This window comes from Salarias fasciatus, chromosome 1 (assembly GCF_902148845.1).
Source record: "Salarias fasciatus chromosome 1, fSalaFa1.1, whole genome shotgun sequence".
Lineage (NCBI taxonomy): Eukaryota > Metazoa > Chordata > Actinopteri > Blenniiformes > Blenniidae > Salarias > Salarias fasciatus.
The window spans coordinates 19,500,160-19,524,288 of NC_043745.1; the positions used below are offsets into that span (position 1 = coordinate 19,500,160).

Below are 24,129 nucleotides of genomic sequence, written 5' to 3' on the forward strand. Positions count from 1 at the left end.
AAGATTACATGCAGCAAACACTTCGCCTCGCGCTCATCAGCAGATATTTCTTGTTAGATTTCCTAAGGAATGACAGATTATTTATAAAAGGATTTGCAGAGGTGTGCTAGTTAATAACACACCAGTTAGACCTATTCATCATGCAGCAGCTTATTTTCTATTTCAAATTTGTCTTCGGATTTTATTGTCTTGCTTTTTATTAAAAAGCGTTTTAATAAAACACCAAAATGAGACCCAGTGATAAAACATGTGGCTCAAACAAAGCTCATTTATTTGCAAAATGGTCTTGCAGACAGTTTTGGTTTTAATGAAAATATTAATGTCTTTTTTAATTAAAAGTATTAAAAACGCCTTAAATTAAACAGCTGGTATGCAGGTATACAGCTGGCATGCGAGTGTTAAACGTGGAGCCGAGCCTAACGTCTTATATGGGATTACACTACACCGTGCTTTAAATAATCCTGCAACAGATGTCCTGCTGTACCTTGTTGGTTTCTCTCCAACATCTGTTGCTCCCATCCTTCACTTCCACCTCCTTGGTCACTGCCGCCATCCTAAGCCTCCCAGCTGCAGCGCATTGAAACATTCGCCTCCTGCCAGATAAAAGATTCGACTTTCAAACCTGATGTTGAGCTGACTCAGGCATTGCGCCTCTTGTTTCGCTTGTGCAGTTGTCATGCAGAACCTGGCATAACATTGGGAAATTAATCAGAGAACCCCACTGCATGGGTAAACATAACAACCCGACACATAACAAGCCCCCATCCTCTCCACACACCCCCTCAAAACATTCACCTCTCGGGGTTTTTTTTTTTTCAAAAATCTTACAAAAGACTCATTAGTTTTTGCTTATTGGTCATTAGTTGGTAGCAAGAGTGAGAAAATTATGTAAATGTGATGACCTCCCAGTTGAAGCGTACCGGTAGCCATCATCTGGCCTCAAGTATAATTTGACATCATTGTAATTTTCATTGCAAAAAGACACACAGAGTGGTTACAGTTAGCCGTCGCAGCAAATAGAAATTTGTTGTTTTCATGTCTTTCATCTCAGATCCCTCTTTCACTTCAGATACAACCAGGCAAAGCAGACATTGTAACAATAGTCATTAACCACACCAAGGTACGCTGCTATATTCTCAAAGCATATGAAGTATTCATCGATTCAAAGCATTGAGCTCCACACTCAGAGGAAATAACCTTTGCCTATGATATTTATGAGTTGAAAAAAAGCCCAACCCCGATGTCTTTGCATTGTAATTAGCACTAATGATCTTTTTAGCATGGTGATTGTATGAGTGTGTGCTGTGGTGCTGATACCAAAGGGAGCTGAGAGGGAGTTGCAGCTGAAATAGCATCATGGATATTTTTCCATTGCAGGGAGGGATATTATCTCCCTCATGTTAGCCTACCAGGAACTGGGAATAGCCATTAGTATAACTGTTCACCAGAAACTGCATGAATAATCCCGGCAATTTCCAAAACAGCCCCCCCCCCCCCCCCCCACCCCCCACCCCCCCTGTGCTTTTGCTTCGGCGACAGGCTGCCTTTACTGGCGTGAAAGATGCTAATGCGGTTTTATTTGCAGTGGGAAGCTGGTCATCTCTGATGCCTCGTCTGTTTTGTGGAGGAAGACTCGGGGAATTGAAAACTCAATGAAAATTTAACCCCAAATACTGTGTTTGAAATAAATATTTCATGAACATGAGATGTATTATGGGGAATGTTGATTAATTTAAAATTGAAATGCATCTTTTTAATCGTATTCCATCCAAAGATACACAGTGTGCGTTTGACATTTGGTTTTTGCTTTAGGTGTACAGCCGTGGGTGAATCTGAACATGAGGCCCTATCAAGTTTTCCTCGCTCCCGGTGGTTTTGAAACATGATTTCAAATCATTTTCAAATGAATGGAAAAGAGAAAACATCTATTTCTGTATTGCGTCCGTTAAAGTGCAGTTGAAGCTAATCAAATCCACGCCGTTTGGCGATAAATGTGGCACAACACAAAGCAAAAGAACATCTTCTCTTCGTGGTTATTCAGTGTTTAGTTGGGGGATACGTGGTGTGACAGCTCTCTTTGTTTTCATTGTGAAGTCCGGCTGTGGCAGCCTGAGGGGTGAATGCTATATTCGCTGTGGAGGAGATGAGGAGGATTTACCGTGGCATCACTCTGAAAACTGTGAGACATTCTCAACAAATGCTTCCACGATGCTGGCAATTATGTGCCCACATACACGAGAGTGTGGATTACAGATGTATGGCAGTCTTTATTTAGAATTTGGACAGACGTCAGCCAGTAGAGCATCATCTGCAAATGTTAGGACTGTAACTGCCTTTTAAAAAGAAATGACAGCATGTTTTTTTTCTTTTTTCCACAAATGCAGAAAAATGACCATATTGAAATTAGCAGATGCTTTTAGTGGAAAGAGCAAAAAAAAAAAAAAAAAAAATCAGATGAGTCATTTTCTTTCTCTCTTTTTTTTAAATGGAGAAACAAAGTAATTGAGGGGTTGGAGTGGACAAATAAGTCAAAAACACTGGTGAGTTCCATTTTATTACAGTTTTGGAAGCATAAATAACTCACCCCAAACAAAATAAAACACAGCAAAAAACAATGCAATAGTGAGGAATGACATTCACAGTACTTTATTTAATTTTATTTATTAAGTTAAATATGACGTTTTACAACGCTCAGGATAATACGTGTTTTTTCATGATGGCAGTCCGGTGGCGTGAGGGACGTTTTGTCTGTCAAATTTTGTGCCACCATTTCTGTTGGCCAGCGATTCCCCCGATACATCTGGCCACTGATGGATTACTGTATAAGTAATGTCTACTCAGGAAGGTCACTGCTCAGCGACCCACGATGCATGTTTTTGGACTGTGGACCTGGCTGGTATTTATACCCAGACGTCCTCGCTGTGAGATGCCACCGTGCGTCCGTTTTATTGTAAATGTCTGCTTAAACCCACTGAACCTTTCACATGGTTTCTTCGTGCGGAGCAGTGTCGGCAGATGGTATTATACCATATTAACACTGTGACTCTCTTCCTAACCAATTCTTATTTGTAACGATGCCAGCTTAAATGCCGTTTCTTGCCTAACAGGGAATTACAAATGCTAAATCAAGCATCACAAATGAAGGTTCACTGCGCTTGTCAGAACTAGATGGAAATTATTCATGCAAGATGAATCTTTTCCCTTCAAGATGAGAGAGTATGTCATCTCCAGTGGATGATGTGTCTTCTCTAATGGATACAAGCAGTTCTGTGCCGTTGAAATGACTCCACTGAGCTTTTTGCAATGTTTTTTTTCTTTGACATGACGTTTTTCAGTTTTTGTGAAAAAACATTTAGAATTTTTTTTTTTATGGTGTTTCACACAGTAGCAGTCAGCCAATAAGGCCTTTATCTATCTATCTATCTATCTATCTATCTATCTATCTATCTATCTATCTATGTATCTATCTATCTCATCAACCAATATTTCCTGTTGATTAAATTTATATTGTTGTGAGGCGCACTCCTTAAAAAAACTCTGGGTTTGATTTTAATGATTTGCTACAAAAATTGATTAATAATAATAGTAATTCTGTTCCTCAATGAACTTTTTACATTTTTGAGTTTCATATCCACGGTTATATAACTGTGAAGTATTTTTTTTTACTGTGGAAGTCTTTCCTAAAAGATTTGTACTAATGACTTCATGCTTCATGCTTTTGTGTGTCATTTCCAATTTTTCTGAAAAAAAACTTTTCTTTTAACCTTTCTTTCGGGATGAAAGGTTAAAGGGACTGAAGGCAACTTTACAAAATTTACCTCAGTGCTGCCGCGATAGGCGCTGTGGGTAACTGCAGCCACCAGCCAAGGCGGCACGGGAGCGCGCACAAACACTTAACAGACTGTCCGTCTTCACAGCACTGCACCAGATGGACCAATGGCATGGGCCATGTCAGCATTCGTTTTCACTCCCAAATGCAGCTGAAGTTCCCTCCATGAATCAAACACATATCCAATATTTATTCGGGTACCTGCCCGGCTTCGGTCATGTTTTTTTTTTGACTCATGAGACAACGCTGATAAAGTTCTTTTTTTTCTTCGTGGTGGCACTTTTTTGTGGGGCTTTGAGTGGATGCAGGTCGTTTGATGGCTGCTGAAGAATCCATTTGTACCCCAGGAGTGTTTGAGTCCGTGTCCACGGCGGCCATGTTCTTCCTGTGGCGGCTGTGGTTCAGTGGGGAGAGTAGTTGTCTGACAATCGGGAGGTTGTTAGTTCGACTCTCATCTCCCCCTGTCTGCATGTTGAAGTGTCCTTGGGCAAGACACTGAACCTTGAATTGCCCCCGGTGGATGGACTGAACGCCTTGCATGGCAGTCGCCTCCACTGGTGTGTGAATGCGTGTGTGAATGGGTGAATGTGATCCTGCAGTGTAAAGCGCTTTGGTCTCTGCTAATGCAGTAGAAAAAGCGCTATATAAGTGTAGTCCATTTACCATTTACCATCCTGTTCAAGAGCTGTCGGCAACGCGCATACAGCGTCAATTTACGTCACATCCCTACAGTTGCACGGGAAATTCGGATGCTGAACTGCAGCCAATTCTGTGGCACACAGCCTGTATAAGGCAACAGAAAGATGCGCGGATTGGCCTGTTATTTTAGGTTTTTAATGCTTTACGGCCCATTAGCATTGAATAAACTGGAAATGCATGAGTTTCACAAATCTTGCCTTAAAGGTGCATTAAGGAGGTTTTCAACTTTAAAAATCCTTATTTTCCACCATAAATATGTTATATAATATTAAACAATGTGTACAATGTGCCCTGATATATTCATAGTAAGTACCTCTCACAGTGCTAAATTGTCACTTGAAAGTTGCAGTACTGGTCCGGCACCAGAATTTTTTTGGGGAGAATATGAGATGATGTGACGTAGTGCACGCTCCCTGGCCTGATATCCTTAAGTTTTGTTTTGTCCGCCATTACTCCGCCAGATGCTTAACGAGCAGCAACCGAGCAGTATTGAGGATGGATCTTCCAGAAAGTAAGAAAAGATTGGCTTCTGGCACTGCCTCAACTCCAGCACAGACCCCACCAGGCAAAAGAGACTTAAATTTTACTTGAGCGCTACGAAAAGAGCAAGGAAGGAGTTCCCCTCTTCCGTGGACACAAGCCACAGACACGAGCGTTTCATTAAGCTGCAGTTACGCCCAAGGCCTGCAGGGGCCGGTGTTTCGCATAAAACGTGCAAACTCCTTAAAGGGATACTTCAAAATTTTGGCAAATTGGCCCATTTTGCGCATTTCCTTAGTCATTTCGAACAGCATACTTACTTTTTTTGTGAGGGCGAGCTATTGTTTATTCAGAGGTGAGTCGGGGAAGGTTTTTGGGACGGACACAATTGAAGTGGATGGTATTTTTAGTTCCCCTCGTCAAACTCATCAAATACAAAATCCAACAACCCCAAAACACTTTGGTGGACATGTTATAATCCGCACATTCACTACGCTGTGAAATATTAATGCAAAATTACGAGATTGAGTAATTGCTAAGACGGAACTACTTACTAAACATGGCGTCTGGGCGTAGTGATTTCAAAAGAAAAAGTAGTTCCCAGTATTTGCTTCAGTGTCGTAACGCTACAATATGATTTGTTGGTGTTCCACAGCGTAGTGAATGTGCGGATTATAACGTGTCCACCAAAGTGTTTTGGGGTTGTTGGATTGTGTATTTGATGAGTTTGATGAGGGGGAACAAAAATACCATCCACTTCCATTGTGTCCGTCCCAAAAACCTTCCCAGACTCACCTCTGAATAAACAATAGCTCACCCTCACAAAAAAGTAAGTGTGCTGTTCGAAATGACTAAGGAATTGCGCTAAATGGGCCAATTTGCCAAAATGTTGAAGTATCCCTTTAATGCACCTTTAAGTCCCTTTAAGGTTAGGCCAAATCACAGGTGGTTTTAAAATAAATCTGAAAATGAATTCAATGTAAGTCATTGTCATGCTTCTTTAGGTCAGTTTTGTTTTATAATTTCTGAAAAAAGAAATAGTGACCTTCAGAGCCTTTTATATTAGTTAGAAATAAAAATACTTTGAGCATACTTTGGCAAAAATAACTCCTTATTCAACATTCTGAACATTGGATGAAGTAAAGCTTTCAAAAGTAATTTTTCTGAGTCTCACACTGATCATTCAGTGTTTTTGTTGTTTGAAGGTCACATAAACACGTTCAAATCACACGCTACACATAAGAGGCTAACTCAGCAAGATATGCATTTTGTAAAATTTTCCACTAAAAGTGCACTAAAAGTATCAACAGTGCTGCAGAATTTTTCATGAATGCAGAATATTTCAGCTTTACGTCTCATGAATCCTGGGGGGAATATCAGCAACATATTAAAGCAAACCATTAGGATGAAAAAGGACTAAACATTAACAATTACGAGGGAGCTATTTATTTCTCATTTGTGATTTGGCTCATAAAACCTTGAGAAGCAATCTTAAAATGTACTTGGCTTATCCACACAGAGTCATGCATGCTCACAGAGACTTGCCGGCGTACGACCATTTTACCTTTAGAAAGGCGCTTAATGCATGACCAGGCATCTAATTACAACACCCTGCCAATAAAGGACTCGGGTGCAGCGTGGATCAATATGCACAGAAACATACATCACACTTGTTTTTTTTTTTTTCTTCTTCTTCTTTGATTGAGCCTTTTGTTCCTCAGACAGGACTCGCACCTCATTGCCAATTCTTTCATAAGCAGATTTACTTTTTTCTTTTGATGAATCTGTTTTTGCTCTTTTTGCGTTTTGTGCTCTGCTTCTGTTTGCATGTGTGTGAAGTCAAACTGTTGTCGCAGATCAGTCCCCAGATAACTGATGAAAGTGGACCTCAGGGGTCAGTATTCAGCTCACTGCTCTTTACTTTGTACTCAGATTAGATCAACCTTCTAATGACGTCCTCTGATGTTGATATTTATTACACTGATTTCATACCTTCTAATCCACTGTAAAAAAAGAAAAAAAGAAGAAAAACAACCAAACAAACAAAAACACAGGGAAATCTCCAGATTACTTCTTTGGAGTTTCTCCACCATATTTTCCTCGCTGGAGAATAAACTAGAGAAAACAACACTGTCTGTCTCAGAGGTATTCAGATATGTATATAATGTCACATCATCTGTTAGTAAATATTCAGCAGTGCAACTTTACTACATATCTTTATTGGTCACTTTATTAATGACCCAACAAGAGTAGCTAAGCATGAGTAAAATACTACAAATGCCAAAACACACGCATCGAAAAAATGAAACATGAATAACAAATAAAAGTATTTGCATTCAAATGTTTAATCAGTTTCTCTTGAAGATGTTGCCAGTCAAAGAGCGGCAATGTCCCAGAAGCACATAGGTTCCCACCGGGCCTGCAGAACAAGCTTTCTGCGCAGCAGTCTGAGTAATGGACAAAAAGGACAGAATGTGGGGGGTTGCTAAGGTTTTCTGTGCCAAAACGTGGAACCATGCACGACTCGGGTATCACCTCGCTGCAGCAGTATCTAAAGACTATACCCTCAGCTTGCTGTAAGCCAATTTCATGGCTGATCTCCTCAGTGTGAGGGAGCACGACAGGTCAATTCCACCCCAGCAGGACAGACTTGGCCTGGCGGGTTCAGAAGACTCTGACAATGGGCTCATTTCCAGCTCTCCCTGTGGCTGTTTACAAGGGTCACACGCAAAAACCTGTAGAGGCATAACTGCGCATTCATACATGGATATCAACACTCATCGGTGTCTCGATTAAATGTTTCTGACATCATTTGTCATGATTCACTGGTTGATCAAATGAGGTGATAACATTTATTTACACATGCGCTGCACTTCCAGGCAAGTGAAAGTGCAGCGACAAACATATGTAAATGATTCTACCTCTGGTCGGTTTGTGCAACTGAGCATAAACAGCAGTGCGTCACTTATGGGGGTCTGTGCTGAGAGCTGCAGAAACTTTATGCAGTTTGGAAGTTTCTGTGTTGCTGCCTAGCTAGTGGTGATAACTTTTTTAGATGAAGAAGATTAGACCCAGCCCAGTGGAAATGGACACCAGTATTTCATTCCATGCTTTCCTCACTGTTGCCTCTTCTTCACATCGTGTTCTTTGCGCGGGGAGAGATTCAGAAAAAGGTGCAAATGGGGAGGATGGGTATTTCACAGAGAAATGAGCAGTTTTTTTCTTCAGATTCATTTGAAGGAACTTGAATTTGTCCTCATGAAAGTGAAAAAAGAGGTGCTCAGCTTTAACAGCTTTCACAGGGCTTTTATTGGTTTGGTGTTCTTGCTGATACAGGCACTGTATAATGCCACCGACCCAAAAAATAATAGGTTCCGTCATTACAGCATCCTTCACAGGGTTGTTTTGCCTTAATGCGCTTTGTTTAGTCCAGTTTTTTTTCTTCCGATTTACAACTACATATTCGTCTGAAAAGGAAATTGGATTCTTTATTGGTGTTATTTGCAGATCAGCTAACCTTTCAATTTCTACTCTGCTCCTGCTGGCAGGATTTGGCATGCAAACCTTTCATAACTCCTACAATCTTCATGGGATCTGCACACATTTCAAAAAAGTACCAGAAACCAGAGAAGTAGAGCTTTGTGCTCATATTGTAATCATCTCTGAGGAGCCTGGGAGGTTAGCAGCACAGCCATCCAGACAAGACTCAGCAGTGTATCACACACTCACAACATGAACAATCAAAATACGTAATGATGTTGAATAACTGCCAGATATTGAGCGTTAAAGTTATTTTGGAAAAAGCACCCACTCATTACACAGTTTATTAAAAAAAAAAGTCAACAGCCAAAACATAAGAATCCTGAATATGAACGTTATAAAAGGGATAAATAAGCAAATTGCTCAAATCTATTTTCTGCAAACTGACGAGTTTTAAGAAGACAGTTAATTTCAAGTCACTTTGTTGTAATATCTCCCTCTCGTCCTCTTAATCAGTCCACCGGTCTCGCTGAGACTGAGTACAGTGAAGAATTAAAGAAACTAAATTGCAGTATAGATTGGAAATGTTTGCTTCTATTTGAAATCAAAACAAGTTTCACTTTCTGTAAAACTGTCTAAATTAAAAAAAGGGGATTAGTTTTGTTGAATTGAACATTTATAAGTATAATGAAATCATTTAGCATCAATTGGTTTTATATCCAGCTAATGGAGTCATTTCAAACCACATCATGAGAAATTTCATCATTTATATTTGCTTAGTGAAAATTCTCTGATCATGAGACCATTTCATGGAATTAAAAGCCAGAAAAAAAAAACACAGAGCATCACACTGACAGACGTGAACTTGGCTTACAGTCAAGTAACTGATTCTCTGTTAATAAGAAATAACTAAATCAAATTACCTTCCCTGCTGTACACTGAAGCATCTGTCGTTTTGGGCCAGTGTGTGTGTGTGTGTGTGTGTGTGTTTTATTTCACGCAGAGAAACAGTGAATAGGGGCTGGAAACATACAGCAGGTGTGTATCTGCACAATACAAGTGATAAAAACAGACTGCATTCATTTAGAACAGTTTTGATGGAGTTGTGCTGATGGAAATGTAGATGAAGGTCAAAACCTTTAGACAGTGTTTGTTCTAGCTTCTCCATGAAGACAGAAATGTTGCGCTAATTATGTTGTGTTCAAGGGAACGTCGGCATGGTCCAACTGAGACAAAACATGAAGAGGGAGAGGGATGAAATGCGGTGCACTGGTTTTATTCATTTAATCACTGAATTTTGTGGTGATGAAGGCATCACAGTGGCTGAAAGTCTGTTTATAAAGTAAAAAAAAAAAAAAGTTGTTTTTTAGACAAGGAGCAACATATTCTCAGCCAGTACAGGTTCTGATGAGACTCAACTCAGGGTCATGAAACTTAATCACCAGAGACAAATATATAAAATTGGAAAATCAGTTGAAAAGGGGAAAAAAAAAAGCAGAAATAAGAACCTTGAGAAGCAGGAAGAGGCGCTGCAGTATTTGGATTTATTAGTAACTAATGGCTTTCTGTGCCATAGCGTAAAAATTGAAAGGACACCTCTCGAGTCCACCCTAATAAGTTTCTGAGAGGCTGTCCTTTAGCTGCCATCCATCCTGCAAAATTTAACAAAATCACAGATTCCCTTTTTCCCCCAATATTAATTTAGCAGCGGAAAATGACAGGCTGTGTGAAATGCTAACTACCGTATGAGTTTGGCAGAGGAAGCAAGGGACAACTTATATGACTAATGGGGTTCAGCGTTTTTCATCCCTGTCATTAGTGGAAATAGGCAGGAGGTCCGCTCTCATATAATCTTTGAAATTCCGCCGCTCTCTGCCTGCCTTTGACATACTCAGGAGGAAACGCTGCGAGTGGACTGTGAGGTGGGAGGATACTAATCAGTGGTGTTAGGATGACCAATTAACAGCTACCCAGCATCTGCTTCAGTTACTGCTGCTAAAAAAAAAAAAAAAAAAAAATCAAGTGTGGCTCGTGGCTTTGTGTGAGACTGAAGTATAACTAATGCGTTAATACAGATTCACTTTATTATTGTTTCTGAAAATGGGAAAAACAGCAACGCAAAAGAAACTTATCAAAACAGCTTAACAAAACCGAAATGAAATTAACCAGGGGACAAACAACAAAATCACAATATCAGTTCCATTATGGAGTACAAACAGTCCTGTGGCTGTTAGAAGAAGATACCACATCTCCTTTTGGAAATGGAGAGCAGAAGAGACGCGCTGTTGTTGGCAGTTGCTTCAGAAATGATAATAGGGGCCCTGGATTGAAAACAGGGGGGGAAGATAAGACACAGCCATGCCCAGTTATATTTAGTAATTGAGAAATGATTTCAGGACCTTGGGATTTTGTGCAAAAGTAATGATCTGTATATCATTAGGCTCATAAATCTCGGTGCTACCAGCCATTAAACCCAGCATCGAAGTTGTGTGAAGCAGTGAAAGTGATTTTTTTTTATGCCGGCATCCTAATGCATGGAAATGCTCCTCTGAAATGGATCGACACAAAGCAGAAGAGTCAGTCTTTCAAGACAAAAGTCAAGAGGAATGCATGAGGAACAGTCGGACATCATGAACGATCTGAATGTTAATTTTGTTCTCAACTACAAGAGTGATGGTTTTAGGATCATACGTTGCGGGATGTTTAAAGTCAGAGATGCTGAGTCAACAGGAATGTTAACATAGTTGCTGCATATGTTTATTCCTGCGATTCCTCTTTTCATTCCAAGTGATAGTTCCTCTGTGTGTGTGTGTGTGTGGAACAAGAGGTAAATAGTGAAGTCAGTTACTGGAGCAGTGCAGAGAAGAGAGCAGTACCGGCTCAGCGGTGGCTCTCATTCCTCAACGGCAATGAAGCAGTCAGCAGGAGACTGTCGGGCCAATAACGAGGATGTGATCCAATATTTCCTATCATGACAGACTAATTACCAGAAAGCCACCCCTTGTTAGCTCAGGAGACATTTTGATGGAAAGGATAAGTGCCATGATTCATTGCAGATGTGTCAATATCATGTCCACACGCTGCTCAGCAGCCTCAGGCGTATCCGCCTCCGCCCCGGTGCTAATATTTGATATTTACTTTCATCATACTTTTACATTCTGACCAATTTTAACAGAGAGTATATACATTTGATGCGATCTACATAAGTAAACTCAGCCGTCATTTGTTCGAGATTGGTAGATGTTGACTGAAAGAGCAATAGTTGTTATCGCCGTTGCTTCTTTCTCATTGGGAATTTGGGCGGACACTTTTCTGTCCCAAATCACTTCAGATTGATAGATACCCGTGCGGCCATCAAAACGTCTCTTTTCCTGTATTTTTTCTGTCGAAAATTGAGACTCTGTGCTGCCTTCGCCGCTCATGTAAATGACTCTCAACCAGCTTGTCTCCAGACAGTGTAAGCATGTCATCTTTCTGCAGGCCACCAAACTAAATACCTTTTTTGTTTTTACTATTTGAAATCACTTTTGACCCTGAACCCAAACTGACAGCTTGACTTTTTTTTTCAGCTTTGCACTTTTCAGCTGTTGTTACTTTAACTTTGCCAGTGTCTCACCATATGATTTAAAAAGGACTGAAGTGTTTCCTAAATACCTGTGTCAGGTCGTAGAATCATGCTAAGATCATAAGTATCTCACGCATGGATCCTTTAGTCTGAAACATGATTACCCTGCTTGGCTTATCAAGATTTGGTGCTGTGAATTTGAACAACAGTAAACAAAACACGATGACATTTTGGAAAAGAACAAAAACAATTATTAAAAAATGCACTGGCTAGAGGAAGCAGCGGCGTTCTCATCATTCAGGCACATTTATGCACATATTTACATACATTATTCAATCAGAAGTTATCACCTTTCATCTGCTTTGCATTAATTAATGAGATTTGGATCCGTTCTAAAGATGTATTCTCTGGAAATGAGGAGTGTTTTGACTGAAAGATGGAAAGTATGTTTATCCTTGATTAAACCTCTCTATGAAAGACTCTATACAAGTACATATACTGTAGCTCACACATACTAACTCAGCATTGTTCCTTTGAGAGACTGCATGCCTAATCTTTTTCAGTTTTTCTCAAAATAGTGTGAAGGTCACAACTATACAGACTTAAAACAATAAGAAAATCAACTTAATTAAATTCTATACAACAAAAATACAATACCATGAAGGTCATGTTGGTCATATTCAGTTTGTTTGCCAGTATTTTTTTTATTTCCTGAGCTAAACTGTATTCACAGACTCTGATGATGTGGGCTCTTGTAATTTATATACCTTACGTGAATTCAATGGCAGATAATACACATTCCTCTTTCTGTATAAACATTGATATTTCAGTACTGGTATTGGATATGTGAATACTATTAGAGGGATTCCATCAAATATATTAAAAGCTTGAATTCGTGAAAGAGCTGAAATGAGAATGTTTGAGACGTTCATTGAAATGCCTGACCTGCAGTTCCTCCGGAGCATTTCCATATTTCTTTTCTGTCCATCTATCTGCTTTTAACTCCTTTGACCACACATATATCTCGACCCACTGGTAATAAAGTGTGGAAATGGAAAAAAAGTATTGCAGCGATCCTTTTCAATCATTCACTTGTGAAGCACAGCCATCGGAGAATGAAGGGTCGATTAATTCAGTGGACTGACATTTAATTTTTTGTGTCTTTTCATCTGTCTCTTTCCTGTAGGGTGATGAGGTCCTGACAGTCATCAAAATGAAAGCGCAGTGGCCGGCCTGGCAGCCACTTAACGTGTAAGTGAAATATTTTAAGTGCCTTAAAGCCTCCTGCACATCCTCCAGGTTTTATCAGAAAATTATTGCAGTTTGCAAATGATCCACATTACCTCTCACAGCCACATAAAGGGCGATCTTTCCTCTCCTTGAGGAGATTTCTTAAGGTAAACAACAGTGAAAAATAATAAAGTACTGAACAAGGCGAGCTTATTTATACCACACTGATCAGATCCAAGGAAATTCACTGTGCTTCACAAAGACAGACAAGAAAGACTGGACATTAAAGCAAGGCGATTAATCTTAAAGGAACAAGATTATGAAACATATTAAAACAAATTCATTAAGAAAGGCATAAAGGAGAGTAAATAAAGAAAAATACTTTCTTACGATTAAGGTTTTACGTAAAATAAGTGAAATCCATTGTTTAATGTATAAAACACATAAAGAAAGAAAATAATCGTCTTTTAAGGGGTGATTTCAAAGAAGCAGTCTCCAGTCCAGGAAGGTTGAGCGGCATCAGGAACTAAGAGCTGCTTCACCTTGTTTCTTCTGACTCTGGGAACATTCAGTAAACGTCTGCCTTCGCACCTCGCAGGTCTGGACGGTTCATCATCTGCAAGTGAATCTGAGATGTGTTCAGGCCAAAGAACATTCTAAACAGGAAGGAGGGGTTTGCAAGGGATACTTTGACACACAGGCAGCCAGAGCAGTGTGTGTGTGCAGCCCAGGTGTAATGTGCTCCACCCCTTTTGTGTTGGTGAATGTTCTGGAAGAGCTGCAGATTTTTTTTTTTTTTTTTTTTTTTTTTTTTGAGACATATATAAGTTAGAATAATCCAGCCTGTGGAAAGTACATGCATGAACGAGTTCCTTTGAATCTCACTTTGATTCTTGCAATATTTTTCAGATGGCAGTGAGTTGATTTTGTTATTGTGTTAATGTGGTGGATGAATTCCAGGTCAGAGTCCATAATTACACCCACATTTCATGCTTAATTTGTTTTCTTGAGAAACATTTAGCCAAGATGAGCGCTGCCTTTTAACCTCTTTTCTCTGTGGCCAAAAGCATTTGCCTCTGTTTCCACTGAGTTGGGTTGCAAAAAGTTCTGACACTTTCACTTGACACAACTGTCTATATGCAACTGAAGCATGAACAGTCGCTGTTTTTTCCCCTTCAGCAATAAAAAGATAACAACAGGAAGTATGGAAAGCATTGTAAATGTGGTTGTTTTCTAAATATGTCATGTTGAAGGATCACATTTCACTACATTAATTAAACATTATGTCATGTCTGGAGGCAATGCAGGGTTAGAGAAAAACAAAGGGAATGTCTTGAGGTGCCGTATAGGACAGAATTCATTTTTAACTCTCACATACACCTCTGAAATCATGCATATACAACTATAATCATTTTCAAATACATATAAACCCAAGTCTCACATACAAACCAGTATAAATTCACACATCCATACTACTAAACCCTTCATGACACCCTGTACACATTTGAATGAGTAATAAAAGCATGCTACGCCAGAGGTTATACATGTGTTTGCCTGAACTCATGGTAGTACGTGCGAGCGGCTGGTATGAGAGGCGGCACTTCAGAGGTGTGGCTGACAGTTAAAAATTAATTCTGACCCATATGGCACCTCCTAGAATATTTAAGTGTCAGTAACATAAAACTTGTCACAGTCAGTAAATGAACAGCATCTGATGGAAATAAAACATTGATAAGGTCATTTTAAGAAACAATATTCATGTCATTACTCAGTGTAAGCAAGTGCCTAAGTGTAAGTCCCTGTCTTTTGTAAAAAAAAAAAAAAAAAAAAAAAAGTGTTGTCACATTCTTTAAAGTTCAATCAACAATCAGTTAATTAGTATAAACACTACAGTGAATTTAAATGTAGACTCACACTGTCTTACCAGTGTACAAAAAGGAGAGCTTTCCAAATAAAAGGACTGGGCCTTTTCCAAGATCTACTTTAGATTCAAGAAAGTGCAAATCTGATCTCAAAAAATTCAGAGCTGAGCTTATTGTTGACCTTTGGTTTGGGAAGAACCCTTCAAAACACGTCCCAAGTGCCGTGTTTTGAGCCACAGAGCTGGTAATGTTGTTCACCGTACTACAACAAATTAAAGGAATCAGTCCCAACAAACAAATGTGCTTTATTAATTTGATGATTAATTTCATGGGAGTAAAGTTACTTATTCGCTTTACAGTTGTAATCGAACAAGCAGAAAATGAGACTTTTATGTTTTCAGTGTCTTTTGTAACTTGGGGACTTGAGATCAGGAAGCCTCGGGGCTCACTGGGAATGAAGCGATAAAGTTAAAAGGTGCTCGGTGTTTTCAACACTATTTTAAATGAAAGTCATTCCGTAAAGATGTCACATTTATTTCACTAACATTTTTAACTCATTGTGAAGGTAGATTGATTCCAGTCCGCTCCCTCCTGTATCGGCTCCTTTCGCTGCTTATTTCAGAGTCGTTTTGAGTCTGAGGTAAATTCCTTAAATCAGGCCGACCTGTAATAATTATTAACAGTGTAGTTCTTGTGATGGCTCAGCAATACACAAGCAGCTCCACTATGATCATTTTTTGATTGCATTTGATGTGATTTGAATTTGAGGACATAAGAAATCGGTCTCTTATATTGTAACTGGTTAAACTGCAGAAGAAAGACACCATTTGGCGTGTTCTTTTGTAGATATGTCAGCTGTGATGGATTGTCTTTCTGAAGTTCTCTGTAACTTGATTTTTAGAACATATTAAAATAGCTGGAAAGCAGCGTGTGCCTGCGGGCAGGAAATCAATCTTACAGCATTGTTGGTTTCTGTACCAGAGCTTACAATGTTTGAAGTTATCATTCCCAAAGTTGGACCCAGAAGCTTGCTGATCGGTGGGAACCCAAATGAAAGAAACCAGCTACACAAGCTTGCAACGAGCACATTAATTCAACTTCTACATTAGTAAATAGAAGCCATTTAATTTCTTATTCATGAGAAAAACAACTGGGATTGTGTAGCAGAACTTCAGCTGCACAGAGGCTTGTGTTGTGTTGTTTCTACATCCACGGGGCCTCAGTGAGGGCTCTGAGATTAGTCTCCAAAGGGAAGAACACAGCCACAAACAGAAGCCATGATCTCCACCAGCGCTAATTAGCTCGCTCGGTGGTGTGTGTGTTTGTGTGTGTGTGTGTGCAGTCGATTAATTGTTCCACACGGTGATTGTGTACAGTACACTCAAGTATACGTCGGATCAATTACAGCGGTTTGGAGCACAGAGAGGAAATTATGTTTTATGTCGGTGACTTTGTAAATGCCATGGATGTATTTTTCTAAAAGAGTTAATTATTACTCAGTTAAAAATGCATCATGTTGATGTTAATAAATGTTAAAACTCATGATTACTTCTTCGTTATCCACAACATGGGATTTCCCCCAAATTAACTAGTGCCATAAAGAAACACAACCATTGTTGTAGAAACAGACAAAGCAACTTATAAGACAAGTTTTCACACATCCTGTTCACAGATGATCGGTTTTGAACCTCATAAGTTCCCACTTTCTATCTGGCTTTACATATTCATCCATCCACTTTATCTTGCTTGAAGTTTCTCGGGGCTACATCCAGTGGTAGCAGACAGTTGGAAAAAGGCAGGACAAATTGTAAATTGACTTTTTAACACTTCTGCTGTCTCAAGGCGCTTTACGCTATCAGTCATGTTCACCTATTAATGCAGACAGATGTTTCCTCACTCACACACCAATGAGCAAGGCATTGGCTCGCTGGGAGCAACATGGCCATCATGAGATACGGTATGGGAGCCTTCAGAGGTCAGTCTTCGACACAATGACAGTTCACGCAGGACTGACACACAATAACACACACGCTCAGTTCACTTTACTATGGTCACTTTAGAGACTCAATCCACTTAAAATAACACAGTGAGAACATGCAAACTCCACATCCAATGGCCCTAAGTGGAAATGTGACCAAAAGGACAGATTGCTGAGCTGAACTCTATGATGATAACCAGCTCTTGATCTGTACTGCAAATAAAGTATGAAAGCGTTTTGAAATCTGAGAAAATGATGTGAAAACATGAAGGGTACAGAAAAGGTGTCAAAGTATGCCTCTTGAGTAAAGTGAATTACTGGTGACTTTTGGTAATTACATGAAGTAAAGAGAGAAATAAAATAACAAACTAAATAAAATTTTCAATATATTTTGATTTTCATATAGTCTCCTTTCATAAACTGTGAAAATACAAATAAATGCAACTTTCTAGAAGCTGTAAACTTTAATTCTTTCACCATAAATGACTTCCTGAGTGGTGACAGCTCAGGTGTTAAATCCATTCTCTGAATCATAAAAGCTTATGTAACTCTCAACAATCAGCGGTTCAGATAATCAACTGAGTATAAAGATTGGAACTGCAATAAAAATATGGAATCCCTACCAGTGAACACTTTCCTCTGAAAATCCTGTACAAAGAGATGCAGAAGGCAACACACTGAATGTGAGAAGTCTTTTGGAGACTGACTAAACCTTTGGATAAAATCACACATCTGGTGCCCGGGAAGGAACATAAAGCCCACAATACGACTGCAAAGAAGCTGATGAAACACTCCACCCTGAGCTGGCGCACACGCTTCACTGTACAGTGCTGATGCACAGAGAGATCAACATGAATGCCACTAAAAGAAAAACTAACTTGCACCTAATGCAAAATCTGAAGTAAGCAGGACGTACATTGGCTCCCAGCACACTTACTCTAAACTCGCCATACTTGCGTAACCCAAAGCTCAATCTTAGTCTGCTCTTGCAGCATGTCTTCACCTGAAAATAGGGACCTGAAGTGATGCAGCCACAATGAAACGAGTCCCCATGGGCATCAGGCTGGCAGTCTGAAAAGCATGAACACATTATTAGAAACTGCTTGGAGGCTGTTTAACAGGCCAGAAAACATGGATCGTATTGTGGGAAGGTTTATTTAAGATACCTTCAACTCCTGGATATGAAAATAAATCTTTCAAGGAGTGGATTTCAATAACTGAGGAGATGTTAAACACTGTACGGCTACACGAAGGAGTGTGAGCCAAAGACTCCTACCTGTCTGCTAAAGGTCTTTTATTGCTCCGTGACATGATGTGTGTGTGTGTGTGTGTGTGTGTGTGTGTGTGTGTGTGTGTGTGTGTGTGTGTGTGTGTGCTTGTGTGCCTGCATGTGTGTGTGAGTTTTCAGAAACTTTCGACTCTGTTATGTATAAGGAAAAAAAACAACAGTGCTTCATGTTGTATTTTGTGAAAAAAAATGGTGCAGTGTTTCAATCGGTCATAAAGGGTAAAATAATTGCTGTAACAAAGGGCAAAAGCAGCGGAAACACAGAAGGAGAAGAGAGGTGGGCGATAAGCGCAGAATGAGGCTGAAGAAATGGAGCCATTATCGCAAACATTACTGCAGTACGTCTTGAGTTTCCCCACAAACCCAGAATATTCAAGGCAAGGAGAGAAACTATTAGATGTGACAATGTGTTTTCTAGAAAAAAGCCACACGACTGAAACTCGTCCACTAATATTGATTGAAGTTGCTGTGATATCATTTCAGAGAGCAAGATAAAACTAAAAAGTGCAGCTTCATAGGCTTTTATATTCAAATAATTACACTATGAACTTTAATGAAAACACATGTAAAACTTTACAGATATAAATGTAAATGTGACTGTCAAGCAGTATTTTACAAACTATTTCTGTGTCTCATTGACTTTTACGTTTATGACTTAATTAAACCAAGCAGAGATCCTATTGTCTGGACACGGGCCCTGAGCTCATATTGTCTATTTAATCTTAATAAATCTACACAAACATTTGAATCTAACAGTTCTGAAGTGAAGATTATGTACATACATACGCAATGCACAGCAGATTGATATCATTTGTAAATGTTCTTCTATACTTTATACCACTATAATACTTTTTCTTGACAATTTTAAAAGATGTAAGCACCAACTATAGTAAAGCTAATTCACATTTAAAAGTCTCAATATTGTGATGATATTGGGAAATATGATTTTTTTTTTTTTTTTTACTTTTTCCTCTGGTTGCATTGAATACAATCAAAAGTGTGCATTGTAAGTGTTATAACTATCCTTTTTTTTTAATGTTGAACATGAAGCAGGAGCTAACATGAAAAAGTTACAGCCAGAACAAAATTTCATTCAAATGTTGCTGAAATTGCGAACACGTGGTGTGAATCCTAATGTGGCACCTGCTGCAGTGATTCACCTTGGCTCAGGTCGCTCTTTCTAAGCAGCTTCTCAACAGGCAAATGTATTAGTGGCCCTCACTTCGTCAGTGAAAGGCTTTTTCTTTTTCTTGCTTTGTCCATCTCTGATAATTGTGTACCTCTCCTTTTAACTCTTTTCCAAAGTCGTCTATAGTGAGGCACACAAAAGAGAAAAGCCGAAACCCCGAATTCAGGATGAGCTGATTTGTAGCAAGTTTTTACACGTGCATTATGAGGTTTTGTGGTTTGCTGACTGTGTGTGTTTGACAATGAACACGCACATACAAGCTTTTAGTTCTGGATGATGCATCTAATGCAGGGATGTGTGTTGAACAGTGTGTGTGTGAGGATAAGACTGCATGTGTTACTGTATTGCTAAATTTTACTGTATTTTTGTTCCTTGTGTTCAGAGTTTTAGTAAATGTGCAATATATTTACCGCAAAATTGTTTTCTAAGCATTGATGAAAGACTGTGGAAAAGGCAGTCATGACCTTGATAAACAGTGTATTGTGAGATTAATTCATTAATGGGCGTATCGGTGTACAAGATGCTTGTTTTTTTTTTTTTTTTTTTAAATTCAAACTGCGTTCGTGTCAAGTTGTCTCAAAGGCACAAAGTTATTCAACATCACTGTCTCTTTAGGTCAGGGACAATTATTTGTCATTATTTTAACATGGTACAACTTTTTTTAAATCAGTGAAACATGCAAAAAAGTAGCAAAAAGCAGACAAGATGTGAAAAGTAATGCGATAATAAGTTGCATATCTAAGTTTTCTTACATTTGAGCTCACTTTGTGACTCCTTTAGAGTCAGACCGGAGCAGTCACCCCACTCCCGGTTTGTTCAGCCTATAATTATGCAGACACAAAGCTGAGATGTTTTAATTGCTTTGTACTGCTGAAGACTTGAGATGAACTAAAGTTGGGTTGTTGATTTCTTCACATAATAAAAACAGAGTGGGTGAAGAAAATGTTTTGAATGCAGCAAAAAAAAAAAAAAAAAAAAGTTCTCATTGCTGAGAAGAGAGACAAATATGACATTTAAATCTAATTGTTAACACTGCCTACACAGGAAGACAATCAGTCTCTCAGTCTGCAGACACTGGAACTTTATCAGTGCTGAAACTTCAGTACATCACTATTTTAGAGAGTTTGGGCGTCTGTGTGGCGTTGCATTTACTCGAGACGCCACTTTGAGTATCAAGACCTTCTGCGCCAAAAATGAAAAACTGTTCACCCATCAAGCTCCCACTGCTTATGAAGCCGCGGTTCCATCGCTCGCTGGGTTTTTCCCCAGAGGACGTCGGACGCTCACATTGATTGTCTGCACATCAGTTGTCTGGAGCAATTTCTCTAACCTTTAAAGACCCGGCGCTATTTGATTTCTGTATATTTACGTCTTTCTCGGGGAATAAAGTTGTAAAGTCGTCCAGATTTGATTGGCGTTTTCAGTTTCTAATCGTGCCTGATGTGTGCTTCACGCCTCCGACAGTTTGATCCTATATCTGCTTCGTTCAGAGCAGAAACTCCACAAAGAAGTGTTAAATGCCCTCAAGTTGCTGGATGAGTCGTCTGACTTATGACTGTCTTTTGCAGGAAGAGAAAAGAACGGACATTTCTGTGGAGAACACTGAAATGACTTTGACTGACAATCATTTTGCACAGAATAACATTTAAACAAACAACAAGCCCGTAGACACAAGCTTTTTTTTTTTCTCTCTCAGTTTAATGGGATCTTTCAGGGAAGAGATCTTCCTGATTTCACTTCGAGCCCGATACGAAGCCACCTCTGACTCGCTTTGTTGCACTGTATCCTCCCACTCACTTCCAAATCACGTTTCTCACTACAGTATCTTCCTCTTTTAGTTTCCTCACCGAACTACTTTTCATTAGTCCACCCCCTCTCTGTGCCACTTTCTCATTTATACTGGATTAAACTGGTTGCCTGACAGCTTCAGTACCTTCATGACACTCAAGCTGGCTTGTTGTTCTCTCTCCACTCCCACTCTCTTGTCAGGCTTCTTCCTAATAACCAGAGGAATACTTTGGCGTTCTGTAAGTTACACTTGATTAGCAGTGAAGAAAAAAGGTATTTGTGGGGAGTATAAAATGGAAAGCTTTTGAAGACAAGGATACAGCTGGTAATGAGCTGCTTTTTACATTTCGGTGTCGATAGAGGTGGTTTATATATTTTTTTTTCTTCTAATAGTTGTGTTCCCCATTTCAAGAATAATATCCAGTCCACTGACTGCCGTGCAGTATTCTTTGAAACTTGGGAATTGGTGTAGGTGTGCGCCGCATCAGAGATACCTTCATTCATCTGCTTTTAATGATGCAGACGTGTCCAGGAGGGAGAGCTGTTCGGCGGTACCCAACAGTGATTCTGACTTTTTTAACTCCTGAAAAATGTCATCTCCATGCATCCGATATTATTCAGACCCATCCGCTGAAACATCAGGCGAGCTCTTATGGGGAACGTCGAGCCGCCGAGACCAAATGAGGTATAATGTCTGGATATAGAATCAGCTAATGGGAGACGACGCAGGTGCATCCCAATCAGGAGCCACAACTACAACCGAACACAGTCGAAATGCTGCTCTATAGCAGGACTTCCTGCACCTTGTTGGGGTGGAAGGGCACAATGTGATCCTGGTGGACTCTCAACTTAACTTTATAAGTAGAGCACTTTAAAAACAACTACAGCTTTATGTGTAAAAGATTCTTAAAATGAACTCTAAAATGCACGGGTAGCCAGTGGAGAGAGGCCAGGATGGAGTGATGTTTTCCCTCTACTGTGCTGCAGTTAGTAGACGAGCTGCAGCGATTTGGATCAGCTGGAGACGTTTGGGGGACGACTGGCCGACTCCAAAATAAAGTGTGTTACAGTAATCCAGCTGAGATTTGATAAAAGATTACTGTCTCAAAGTGCTCACGTGCAAGAACAGGCCTCCCTTCAGCCAACTTTCTTTAGTGGGAGAAGCTGGATTTAACCACTGCGCTTATCTGTGATTCATTTGTTTCATTCATGTGGTTCATTTTAAAACCCAGGTTTACAAACAACATTGACCCTGCAAATCTGCACAATTAAAAAAAAAAGTTCCATTGACAGCCAATAGAGATAAATAAACAGTTTTGTTAGTCTATCAGTGTTTTCTTTTCCCTTCAACTTGCCACTTCTTTGTCATAGATAGCACAGATGCCTCACTATTCAATATTACCATAACCTTGCATTTTTAATTTGGTCTTTTGTTGCAGAGAATTAATTAAACCATTCAAAATCGCCAAAGGTGAACTGAAACCGGGCCTTCATAGATTGTTTTTTTTCTTTTTTTGTTTGTTTATTCCATGACAGAAGACACCAGAGTAAATTCAACTCGAAAACACTATTAGTCACCCACACAAGCGACGCGTGAAGCAGTGAAAGTTAGTCGGGGAATCATTAGTCCTGAATATGTAGCAACACCGTGACACCCACTAAACACTCATATCAACATCCCTCCAAAAATATGCCGGCCCATTTCAAACCAGAGACATTACGAGAGCATTTCACTGAGGTTATCTAGGATGATTAATGCTTTCCTCATTTGCTACCAGCCTTGCTCTGTCTCTTCTTTTCTGTCAATTACACTTTACCTTTTTGTAGAGCCCAGGTGGCTCTCCGAGATAAACCTCTGACTCGCAGCGCACACTAAGCAGGAGCCCCGGAGAGTTGAGTCAAGTTTTGTGTTCCCAGGGGATAAGGGCTGTTTCACAGTGTCAGAGGCCATCATTAGCAGAGTGAACCAGGGCAGGGCTGAGTCGGCTGGAGTCAGAGGGATTTATATGAGCGCGATGACAGGTGAAGAGGAATCGCCGGCTAATTGTCTGTCTTACAACAAGAAGCTTCCCATTCCTAATTAATCTTGTGTTCACTGGGAAAAAATTCCTAATTAGTTTAGCTGTCAATCATTGGTCAATACAAAAGTGTGTGTGCATGTGTGTGGCTTTGTATTCTTTTCTCTGTTGGGCAGCCATAACTGGGAACATGCTACACTCGTGGGGTCCAGGATCCAGGTCTCCAAATAGTTTACATCTATGTAAGGATATGAATTTACAAGTTTCTCATTCAGTGTTTTTTGTAGTGACCAAAATGTGTTTTAAGATTCACGGTATGAAGAGGTTCAGTCCTTGTGGTGATAAAAACAAACCAAATTTACAGCTAGTGAGACGTGTTTTAAAGAGGGTTAGGGTGGAAGGTCACTGCAGAATTTAAACTAACTCTGCAGGAAATGAATGGGACCTATGGAATGTCACAGAACGGTCCGAAAACACATCACATATCTAGTTTAGTCTATGGTTTGTTAATTTGTATGAATTTCATTTTATTTTTCCTCTAAACAAAGTCATGACTTCGTGTAGCAGCTGCTTCATATCGCTCTTAATATAGTTTTGTTTTCCAGTCTGATTTAATTTACGTTTTGACTTCAGATATTCAATGTTATTTGTTGTATATTATAGCTATGCATATGATAGTAGATCAGATACACGTATATCTACAGGTATATCACAAGGAGCTTT

The 24,129-nt window shown here is 39.5% G+C and overlaps 1 protein-coding gene across 1 annotated transcript in view; it reads left to right on the forward strand.

Moving 5' to 3' along the window:
- spon1a (spondin 1a) overlaps positions 1–24,129 on the forward strand; it is a 70,004-nt gene that overhangs the window by 33,660 nt on the left and 12,215 nt on the right. The window contains exon 7 of the mRNA XM_030088908.1: positions 13,240–13,304. Within this exon, the coding sequence (XP_029944768.1) occupies positions 13,240–13,304 (65 nt within the window). The remainder of the gene's footprint in view (positions 1–13,239; positions 13,305–24,129) is intronic.